Source organism: Erithacus rubecula (genome assembly GCF_903797595.1).
Source record: "Erithacus rubecula genome assembly, chromosome: 4".
Taxonomy (NCBI): Eukaryota; Metazoa; Chordata; class Aves; order Passeriformes; family Muscicapidae; genus Erithacus; species Erithacus rubecula.
In genome coordinates this window covers 5042212-5053958 of record NC_136686.1, presented here as the reverse complement: position 1 = coordinate 5053958, position 11747 = coordinate 5042212, and the positions used below count along the sequence as shown (strand labels likewise).

At 40.8% G+C, this 11747-nt stretch overlaps 1 protein-coding gene across 2 annotated transcripts in view; it reads right to left on the bottom strand.

Moving 5' to 3' along the window:
- Positions 1-6566: 6566 nt before the first annotated feature.
- Positions 6567-11747, bottom strand: part of RAD51AP1 (RAD51 associated protein 1) — a 193932-nt gene continuing 188751 nt past the window's right edge. For both annotated transcript variants that reach the window (XM_079304269.1, XM_079304268.1), the window contains 7 exons: positions 10677-10726; positions 10304-10424; positions 9664-9773; positions 9254-9328; positions 8668-8817; positions 7956-8087; positions 6567-7094 (listed from right to left, as the gene is read on the bottom strand). In XM_079304269.1, coding sequence (XP_079160395.1) covers positions 6967-7094; positions 7956-8087; positions 8668-8817; positions 9254-9328; positions 9664-9773; positions 10304-10424; positions 10677-10726 — 766 coding nt within the window. In that variant the 3' untranslated portion in view covers positions 6567-6966. The remainder of the gene's footprint in view (positions 7095-7955; positions 8088-8667; positions 8818-9253; positions 9329-9663; positions 9774-10303; positions 10425-10676; positions 10727-11747) is intronic.

Sequence of the window (11747 nt, the reverse complement as noted above, 5' to 3'; positions counted from 1 at the left end):
TCAAGAGTCTCTCTCCATTTATCCTGTGGGCTCCCTTCAGGACTGGAAGGCCCAAAATTAGGTCATCCCAAAGCCTTCTATTTCATAGGTAAAACAACCCAAATTACCTCAGTTTTTTCCCACAGGAGGAAAACCAGTTTGGCATGAAAGTGCCAGTGAACCTTTTAATAGAAAAGGCATATGGCAAATGTAACCAGAACAAATGGATAACTACAGGAATGAACTCCAGTTCTGTAAATAAACTGCCTAATTGTTACTTGAAAAAGGTAAAAAAAAAAAAAAAAAAAAAAAAATCAGCCACACAACACAAACAATAACAACAGCTAAAAAAAGAAGTCTGTGGCTTCCCAACATTTCAAATTAGGCTCATGAAAGAAGTCACCTCTCTCTCAAAACCACACTTCATTCATAACCTCAGTCATCACAACAGCAATTACATGTTGCAGTACTTATGACAAGACAGACTAGACTGGCATCACCACCAGGCCTTTATTAGAAAGCTTTTCACACCTTCTTTCTAACAATTCTGTCTCCTTCCCCCATAGGCAGCTTCACACAGCACTAAACACCTTTCCTTACAGGCAGCTCCACACAGCACTAGCTCCTCTCTGCAAGTTTTTTTCTTCATTCTGCATGACAGGCTGAGCCAAATCTGTCCCTTAGACAGACACCTAACCCTGTCTGTGCCTCATACAACATCCTTTTCTGTCCCTTGCACAGCTGCATGCTCCTTACCTCCTCACAGCACAGCCAGCAGACTCCATCCCAAACTGCAGCAGACACTGGGTATCAAGCTCAAACTCAAACTGCAACTGGGATTAATGGCCAGCTAACCCACTCTTTTATAACACCCATCCTCATTGGGCAGGCACAGGTGTTTCCACTCCTCAGTAATCAGTACAGCTGCAATTCATGGAGAGATTGCCTTCTGGACTACTCTTTCAACCTATCTTCCCACAATTACATAGATCCTACTAAAAAAAATAAAAATAAGTAAGGACAATACTACTAGGCTTTTGAACAGAATTAAAAACAGATCTATTGATTACATGGACATATGCAAACAAAAGCATGCAACTTCCAGGTACATCCCTGTGCCTACATTTTCCTCTAGACCAGCTCTGAGTGTTTTGAATGGTTCTGTCTTCTTGCAAGGGCTGTATGTGAAGTCCAGCCCTCTAGGGAGGCTGGATGCCTTCTGCTGGAATCTACTTTTAGCTCTTGCAAGATGTCTACATTTAGCTGCACAGGCCAAAAACCAGTTTTCAGGAATGCTGCAGGCATTTGGGTATATCAGGAATGCAGGTGCATGCCTGGTGCAGTGGCTTGCTGCTATCCACTTCTTCCCACCCCCAGCCAGTGGAGAGCACTGGAAAACCCTGGGTTTCAGGCTGCTGTCTGCATTTCACATGATGTGTACTCAGATTTGTCTTGGATAGCATGCTTGGCCTCCTTTACTCCAGGCTAAACATTTCCAGCCACTCCTCACAGGACTCACTGTTTCTCAGTATCTACACACACTGAATTTTAATACAATAATCCAAATATATTGACAATAAATGGGCCAAAAAGTCCATGCCTGGCACATGTGTATGGCTGTCATTAATTAAATGGTAGATTTCAAGTATATATTTTGCCTCACTTTCTCTTTGGGGAGGAGGAATTTGTCAGAAATCATCTCCCAGTGGTGTTAAGGAGAAATATCTGTTTATTAAAAGAGCTTTCCTATGACTTGTAGAAAATATTTTAATAGTACTCTGCTAATGTGCATTATAAATCCTCAGAATGTTAGGGAGATTTCAAAGGAGAACTGTTTCATACACATCACTGTACAAAGAATAATTAGAATTAAAGTAGAGGATCTCAAGGAGTGGCTTCACAATTCTGTGACAGTGATATTGCAGTGTCACTCTCATCACATGAGCCCCATGTTTTCAGGTGTGTTACCACAACCTTGTCTCACTCTTTGCACAACAACACTCACTTTTACACCCTGTGTAAGACCTCCCTGCATGTTCAGCTACAGAGTGCAAAAAATATCTTCAGGACACTAATAAATCAGATCATGTTAACAAATGCAGAATTTGCTCATAAATCCATTTTTTCCTTTGCACAGAAGAAATGAACAGTGTACAGAGAAGCTACTGCAGTATGTGCTGGGTAACATGTCTCAGGAATGGTATGGATGAAAATTTGGGAGGTAGGCAGTGTTCCCACTTAGAAACAGGCTGTGATGTGTGGAGAACAGAATGCTTCCCATCAACTTCAATAACACACTTCCCCACTCTTTTGGGAGCAGCTGGAAAAATCTGCCTCCAAATTTCTTTGGCAAGAAAGATGAATCAAAGCAAATGAGGAAAGGGGAAGGAGGAGCTGATCTCAGACAAGCTCCAAAGGGGACACAGCTCAGCAGTGAATGTGTTCTCCTTTATCAATTATTATTGCAACCTCACTGGGGCTAATGAAGGTACAGGGCACAAAGGTGATGGATGAGGAGAATGAGACTTTATTCCACACACAACCCCCCAGCCAAATCATGGGTGGAAAACACATCTCCTACTGGCCATGATTTAAGAAGAATTTAAGAAGAATGATCTCTTCCAAACTATTCAGTGCTACATTTCTCTCTTGCTGTTTTGAATGTTCTCAGGATCTTTGGCAGCTCTCCACATTTCCAGTTTCTCTGCAGGTAGACTAACTGCAGCCAACTCTGGGTAAATATATCTCATCTGCCTTTGATTTATGGGCAAGATTCAGCCTTCCTAGAACAGGCTTTGTGCAGGTGGAAGTGCAGGTGGAATGGGTGGGAGCACCAGAACCCATCCACGTGGCAGGAGAATGAGCTTAAAAGAGTTTCACTTAATGAACTTTCAAGTAAAACAGCTGGTCTGCCTTCCCAAAACCTGGCAGTAGTTTCATGGTTACATCTCCACAGCCATGTGAGCACAGCCAAAGGAACTGAGAATTGGGTTCTACCTAAAATCAATGCAGGACTTTTAGATGTTATCAGAGATTATTTACAAGAGTGTGGAGTGACAGGACAAGGGGGAAAGGCTTAAAATTCAAAGAGGGTAGGTTTAGATTGCATATTACTAAGAAATTCTTTCCTCTGAGGATGGTGATGTGTACTAAAACTCTGTATCCATGTGTGTGAGGACAGAGAGGTTCATCACAATACTCAAAGAATCATAGAATCATGGAAAGGTTTGGGTTGGAAGGGTCCTTAAAGGTCATCCAGTTCCAATCCCTGCCATGGGCAGGGACACCTGCCAGTATCCCAAGCTGCTCAGAGCCCCATCCAGCCTGGCCTTGGACACTGCCAGGGATGGAGCAGCCACAGCTGCTCTGGGCACCCTGTGCCAGGGCCTCACCACCCTCACAGGGACAGTGATTCAACACCTTCCTGTGTAGCCCATTCCACTGTCCAATCATCCTTCCTGTGAAGAAATTCTACTTCTGGCAAATTGCTGCCTATTTTCAATCCAGGGAAACACTGTAGGATTCTGAGTTCCTGTGGAGTTCCACTTGTGCCTCCATATTCTTGGGTCTATACAGTTTTTCTACCTTTGTTGTTCTGAATGCATCCCTTTTCCTGGGGAAGATCATGGAATCCCAGAAAAAAAGGTTAGACTCTGAAGCAGATAAAATCCACTCACAAACTGCATCAACATGACTTTTACCCAGGGAGGGGGTAACTTATGCTCAAAAAAAAATTATAGCAAACATCTGGTAAAGAACTGTATATTAAAGCTTATAACTGTATTAGATAATGCAAGAAATACCTACTAACATTACAAGTCACTGATCTGTGAAAATGTATTAGAATGAGGCTGTGTTGTTGATAATACTTACAAAAAGTAAAGATGGTTAAGGCTTAGTAAATTCCATTTTGTTTTTCTGTTCTTGGTATTTTGCTCTACTGCACTGGAATGATAACTTGATGTTATTATGCCCTCTAATGTTGACTTCCTACATAGCTACAGACTTCTAACATTCTAAAAGATATGCTCCTATCTACTAACCTTTATGCTGAGATGGGGTTCACAAGGTATTTCTGAAAGAACTGCCTGATTATAACTCTTTAGAATCTTCAGCTTAATGAATCCTGCAAAGGTAATAACATGAAAGTAAGATTTACACAGATTTACTGTAAGTAAAAAAAAAATAAAATAAAGTGTAACACTCAAGTAAATCTCTCATCTGTTCAAGGAGGCAAACAGAATCTGTCATCTTTGGCTCTACAATATGGTCTATCACCAAGCAGATAAATATCATCTGGGTTTCAATCAGTTCTTTTTCTCATTATTTCTTTGTACCTTGGAGTATTTTAAGTATTAAAGTAAGTATTAAGTATTTAAGCCCAAGGGCTATCACTATGAAAAAAAATTGGTGAAGGAATTGAGATGCCTGAGAATTAAACAGATTTAATACACTGAGGACCATGTAGATTCTTTTACACTCAAGTCCAGTTAAGTCTTTCCATGCTTTTATTCAGTTGAGGTTAGAAAAAAACCTAATCTTTAACTTTTGAGTTACCTTCAAAAACAGTTTCAAAAAAACAAAAAGAAACAATGGGGAAAATACAAAATGCAAGAAAAAGAAATTTCAGTTTTTTAATATCCAAAATGTACAGGAACAACTCATGCTCAAAGTCTTCATTTAAATATACACAAGTGTTGTAAATATTGGGTGTGTGAAGAGATTCAGCAGAGCAGAAACAGCTTCAACCCAAAAACGTTCCTTTTTTTTTTTTATCACAGCTTTTTGGCTTCCTCTCAAGAGAACATGTCACACCTGAGTGGAAACAGGCCAGAAAATCTTTGTAAGCAGCAGGACAAAGTGTTTTAAATGCAAAGAGCAGGGTTTTGTACAGAGGAGCACCAGAAGTGGTAACATCCTGTTTCCATCTTTGTGGTTTGCACTGATATGCTTTGAGTCTGTTGGGTTAATGAAAGTTGGGAGAACAAAAGTGATATGAAAGGCAGAATAAATTTATTTCCTTACAGCAAATTACACCCAACCCCTGTGCTGAAAATTAAAGAGCAGTTTATGGAATTCCTGATGCAACTGATCTCAGGCAATGACACAGGGGCATTTTTGTTTCTATTAGAAAAAAAAAGGGAAAATATTTGTTTCCCTTATTAAATCCCATGTCTCTGGATAAGCCTTAAGACACATCTTTATTATTTAGCCACTTTAAAGATACAGATTTTCATATTAAGAGAGTATCTGAGAATAACATACAGACCTGGGAAATCAAGGTTTTGGACCTTGAAATACAGAAGGAAATAATAACTCATTAAAATGTTTCTGAATCAAAACTAAATTCTGCTTTTTTAGAAATAATGAACAGTGATCTTTGCCTTATGATAACCTGATTGATAATGCATCAAGAGCAAACAGACAACCAATCTGCATGGAATCAGTGAAACCATTAATAGAAGGCTTTACAAAGGCAGAGATTACACCTGAAGGATGAGATGTCATCCAGAGGGACCTGGACAAGCTCCAGAAGTGACCCATGGGAATGTCATGGGGTTTAACAGGAGCAGGTGCTGGTGCTGCAGCTGGGTCAGGACAAGGCCTGGGATCAATCCAGGCTGGGGATGAGCAGAGGGAGCAGCCCTGGCAGAAGGACTGGGGGGTGCTGTGGGTGAGAGCTGGCCCTGCCCCAAGCCAGAGCCCAGGGCAGCAGGGGAGGGGGATTCTGCCCCTCTGCCCTGCTCTGCTGAGACCCCCCTGCAGGGCTGCACCCAGCCTGGGACAGCACAGGAAGGACAGGGAGCTGCTGGAGCCAGGGGACACCAAGGGATCAGAGGGATGGAGCAGCTCTGCTGGGAGGAAAGGCTGAGGGAACTGGGATTGTTCAGCCTGGAGAGGAGAAGCTTTGGGGTGACCTCACTGTGGCCTTGCAGTGCCCACAGGAAAGATGAAAAGGGACTCTTGACAAGGGCCTGGAGTGACAGGACAAGGGGGAATGGCATCACACTGACAGAGTTGGATATTAGGAAGAAATTGTTCCCTATGAGGGTGGTGAGGTCCTGACACAGGTTGCCCAGAGCAGCTGTGGCTGCCTCATCCCTGGCAGTGTCCAAGGCCAGGCTGGATGGGGTTTGGAGCAGCCTGGGATAATGGAAGGTGTCCCTGCCCATGGCAGGGTGTTGGAACTGGATGATCTTTAAGGTCCCTTCCAACCCCAGCCATTCCATGACTCTATGATACTCCTTTGTTAATGCAATGCCCTGACTCACAAGTAAGATGGAGAGAAATGGATCTGCTTCTATCCACTGTAATCAATAGGCTTAGACAGGAAATTACTGACACTGTGGATTAGTACAAATTCTGTTTCACTAATCAGCAACAATCACTTCACTGCTTTACAAAACTCCCTACCTTAGCATGGTATCATGATCCTCAATGAAGCCCCAGGAGCTCCAAGGGAAATTCCTCATTATCTGAGCCTGACTAATGGTGCTGACTTCCAGTAAGAGCATACACAGGCAAAAATATCTGCCAGACTGCAACCAACATTTAAAGAGACCTTCAAAATTAATAAATTCAAGGAATACAGTTAGATAACATAAAGTATTTTATTTCAGGGTTTTTTTTTAAATACAACATTCTAAAAAACATTTCCCTATCATTCATACTGCCAGAGTGCTGTCTAGACTATGTTAATGCCATGAATTCAGGTATTAAAGAATTAAAATGATCACAAAGCAACATCTCTGAATATAATACATCAAAAAGTTGCTGGCACAGATGTCACTTTGATTAAATCATGTTATTATTCAGTAGCACTTAAAGATGCCTAAGAATTTGCAGAATAAAAACTCATCCTAACATCAGACACATCTGTAACAAGAGTCCTCCAAAATGGGTGATTCCAGGATGCTGCCCACCCTCTGTTTATCAGAAAAACCCTTTCCACAGTCTTTTCCTATGTGGCACTTTGTCACTGACCATTTAACTGCTGGTAGCACTGGGATGGAGAGGTTTGACTCTTGCCAGTCTGGAGAGGCCAAGTCTAAGGCACTGAGTAGGTGACTTAACAGGAACACATTTCACAGAGGCATTACTGCTTCCTGATGGAGCTGGAGATGATTTCAAAGCAAAAAGAAGACATTAAAAGTTTACAGAGGGAAAAATATTATATGACTGTTATCTTCTAATAATTCTCCTAGCAAGACAAAAGAAGCATTCTGAAGAGAGTGCAAAAGGTCTGAACCACAGAGGCACGTGAAAATCACTCACCAGAGATTCCTCCCTCTGGGAGCCAGTGCAGCAGGAATGGTGCACAGCTTAATTACCAGGTTAATTACCCAGCCACACTCTGCAGCAACATTGGGCAACTGCTCCCAGTGTCCTGGGTGTTTTCAGGCACTCCATAGAGACACTGAACACAGCTCCAATGGGGAAACAAGGACTGGGGAGAAAGGAGCCAAAGAGAAAGAACCATGTACAGAAAAGAAGAGTAAACATGAAGAAAAAGCAACGAATCAGGAGTCAGCAGCAGCATGCTCAAAGACAACACCTTGAAAAAATAAAGCTTTTAAGCATTTGATTTATTAGAGCAGCTGAAATATTCAAGGATTTTGTTAATATTATTTGTTTAGGATAGATAATAATTTAGCATATACCAGAAATACAGCTCTAAATAAGAGAGAAATGGACATGAAAGGATCTTTTGATTAAAGTCTGATCCACAGTTTGGAAAACATTTTGCAAGTCTCATGAAGATAAAGGAGTTAAGGATAATGTAAAAGAAACATAGATATAGCTTTTCTTCTCCCTTTTTTGTTTTAAATCTATCAAGAGAAAATTATTTAAAAATGTATATAAAGGGCAGGCATTTACCTGGGATAGTTTATTTTTTTTTTGTTTGCTTTTAGGAGAGATTGTTAAAAGCTTAAGTCAACTCAGGTATGTGTCTACAGCTGCAGCCTCACCCATACCTGGTGGTGTCCATTTAGGCTTTTTGTCTGTGACAGGACTTGATGCATGCAGAGGCCTCCCAGCTGCTCCTGAGGGACTGGACACCTTCTGCCTTGCCTCAGAGCTGTGTTCTGTTATCCAGGAAGGAGAAACTACAGGTGATGCTAGGATGGGAAAAAAACTACTTTAGAAAATGCTCTTTAGCAGAGAAATCATCACTTAAGATGACAGACCACTGCACAGCAGAAATAAAGAGGATGGTAACAAACTGTCTCATCTTGAAGCAGTAAATATTTACACAGACACACTGCCTGTCAGGGAATGAGAGAGACATGGATGCAGCTTGCTCTTCCAAAAGATGACAGTCACAGGAAGGAAAGAAGGAAGGCTACTTGCTTTTTAAAATAAGCTTAAACAAAGCCAACAGTGAAAGCTCCAACACCTGATACTACTCCAGAGTAGTCACTGTTTTGATACAAACCCCAGAAAACAACTGGAAAAATGAACAGAGGATCTTTGAAGAGATGAAACTCTAAGTAAGTTCCAGTGTGTTAATTTAGTATGCAAGTGCAAGTGAGATGTCACAAGCATGAGGGGATAATGCTTCAGTAAGGGGGGAGTAAGGGAAAATGCAGTCAAAGCAGCACAAATTTCATCAAAAATCCAAACTAAATGTAAGGCATAACATCCATAGCACATCTAAGGAGAGGGTTTTGGTGGAGAAGAACTTACTGGGTACAGACTCTGGCTCAGAGTCAGGATCATGGGCTCTGTCATCACTGTCAACTACCTCTGACTCATGATGTGCTGGAACTTTGGCTGCTGCTGTCCTTTGCCTCCCATCAGCCTCAGGAGTGTCATCATTCATAACCTGATTGAGACCTACCAAACACAAAGTGTTCAATCAGCTCAAATTCACAGTAAATCTATTCTCTTCCCCTAAAATCATTTGGTATTTGAGTTCCCAGAATTGATTTTGGTGATATGAAGTTATTCTGTTCAGAAATACATCACTTGTTTTCATGTGCTTCTTATTTTATTTTCTCATTATCAAATTTATCAACATTTACATGTAATCAGGCTAACAAAAAGAAGACCAAAAATTCACCAATCCACAGGTTTGCTCATTCTGAGACTGGGATAAAATTTTTCATGAAAGGATAGACACATCCTTCAACCTTTATTTAAGATAAAGACTCTTTTTTCTACATCAACCAAAAAACCAAACCAAAACAAAACAAAACAAAATAAATCAATGGAAACAAAGAAGAGATAAGCTACTTAAATGCTTTTCATGAGAAGACTGAAAACAACTTACCTAAAAGTTCACTGTCTACACTGCAGTTGGAAAAAGGAGGTCTCCTCTGTGTATTTTCTGATTCAATATTCTTAGCTGTTTTAAGATCCAGGAGAAAAAAAATAAAAATATGAAATATTCCTATACAAAAACACATTATAAAAAGTCAAAATATTCAGAAATTAAAATAGCTGAAGTTTTAAATCTATCTCTAATCCAAGTATATATTTGGAAGATCTTATAGAAGAGCTACTTCTCCCACAGGGAAAAAACCCAAGAACATAAGAAAACAGGCAATACCTAGAAACTCTTTCTTCTCATGAAATCTTGAAATAAAATATGAATTTCAATCTATTTCAGTGTAAAATAAATTGCCATGTTCAAATTTACTGCATATACATAAAAAATGTTGCATGGAACTGTATAGTAACCTTGTTCTTCTGAATTCTGCACCTCTTGGGGATTTGTAGATTTTTCTTTGACAGATAAGGCTAAGGCAACTTCCAAATCTCTTTTATAAAGTTTGTCATCCAAGGATAACCTAGGGAAAAAATACCAACATGTTAAAATTATTTAGACAAAACACATGCTAATTCTTAAAGCAGACTATACTTTAAAGCATTATGGGTGCAAAACATTGTTTACGTGAAGATATATACATATATACTTACATATATATATACACATATATGAACTATTAACTGGCATTACTACATGAAAAAAACATTATTGCCTTTGCTTGAAATACCATGGAAAAATGTAATATTTAAAGACAACTCCACTAATAAAAATTAGATCTCTCTTTTTCATTGACATTGACTTTGTATCTTCCTTTAAATATGTTCTTTTGGAAGGTATCAAACTTGTCTGTATATTTCTCTGCTTTGGAAGTCCCTAAGAAAGTCAGAATTTTTACAGTTATTTGAAGGTGCATCAATAAGGCTCAAAATCTTTATAACAGTCATGCATTAACTGCTTGTTCTCAGCTGCTTAAACTCTAGGGGAAAAGAAACCAAACCCAAATATTTTTGTTGAAATCCAGTTTTACACAGAGTTGGCCACATTTCTTACCTCTTACTTAGTGTCTGTGATGGAGTCACTTCTTTGGACTTCTTTGGCTTCTCTTTTTTCTCCTTCTTCGACTCCTTGAGCTGTGTTCTGGATTTTTTGCTTGAAGGTGCAAAGTCTTCATCTGTTGAAAAACAGAAACAAGCTCTCATTAATTTTTCTATATTCTTAAATTTAACAATTTTCATTGCATGCTGAATATACATCAAGAGAACCTTTTCTAGAAATTAATCCTATTTTAAAAGAACACAACAACTATAACTGCACTATTCTCAAATGTACTTAAAATAAAAATTCAATAGACCCCCTTTTACATGTGCTTTTATGTAAGAGGCAAGGATTTCAAATTCTAGATGTATAAGAATATCCCACTTACCATCATCTTCCAAATCCCCAAACTGAGAATAATCAACAACTTTCTTGTTCCTGTGGGGAGAAAAATATAAAATATACACTATTAATTCTTTCTGACTGAGCATCTTGACTTGGAAACACTTTGGGGCAAATCATATTTTACAAGAAAAATAGCAGTCAATGCTGTGTGGAGCTGCCTGTAAGAAAAGGAGTCAGAGTTGCCTGAAAGAAGTTCATTGAGAGAAGGCACGTAAAGTTTTTTATAAGGGACTGATGATGGTGTCAGTCCAGCTTGTCTTGACATAATTACTACAGCTTTTGTGATATCCAACCTAACCATCCCTTGGCAAAGCCCCAGCTGTTCCCTGGATCCTGTCCCTGGGCACAGAGAACAGAAATAAGCCTATAACCATTATAACTGTACACAATGGCTTATTAGGAATGGCTTGTAGATTTTTTTAAAAGACTCTACACCCTCTCTGGTCTCTGTCCAGGCTCAGTCACTGCACAGGACACAAGTTGTGCCCCATGTGCAGGTGGAGCCCCCTGGGCTCAGTCCCTGCCCGTGGCTCTGGTGCCATTGCTGGGCCCTGGAGCAGAGCCTGGTCCTGCTCTGCCCTCCCTGCACACAGGGACACCCAGGGCTCAGGGCCCCTCTCAGCTGGGGCTCCTCTCCAGCCTGGACAGCCCCAGCTCCCTCAGCCTTTCCCTGGCACAGATGCTCCAGGCCCTGGATCATCTCTGCAGCCTCTGCTGGCCCCGCTCCAGGAGCTCCCTGTGCTGAGGAGCCCAGGGCTGCACACAGCTCTCCAGATGTGCCTCCCAGGGCTGGGCAGAGGGGCAGGATCACTCCCTGACCTGCTGCACTGCTCTGCCCAATGCACCCCAGGACACCATTGGCCTTCTTGTCCCTCAGGGCACTGCAGCTCATGGAGGGCCTGCTGTCCACAGGACCCCCAGGTTCTCAGCAGAGCTGCTGGCCAGCAGGTCACCCCCAGCCTGTGCTGGTGCATGGGGCTATTCTTCCTCAGGTGCAGAATACTGCACTTGCCTTTGTTGAATTTTAGACACTTCTCCTCTGCCCATCTCTGCA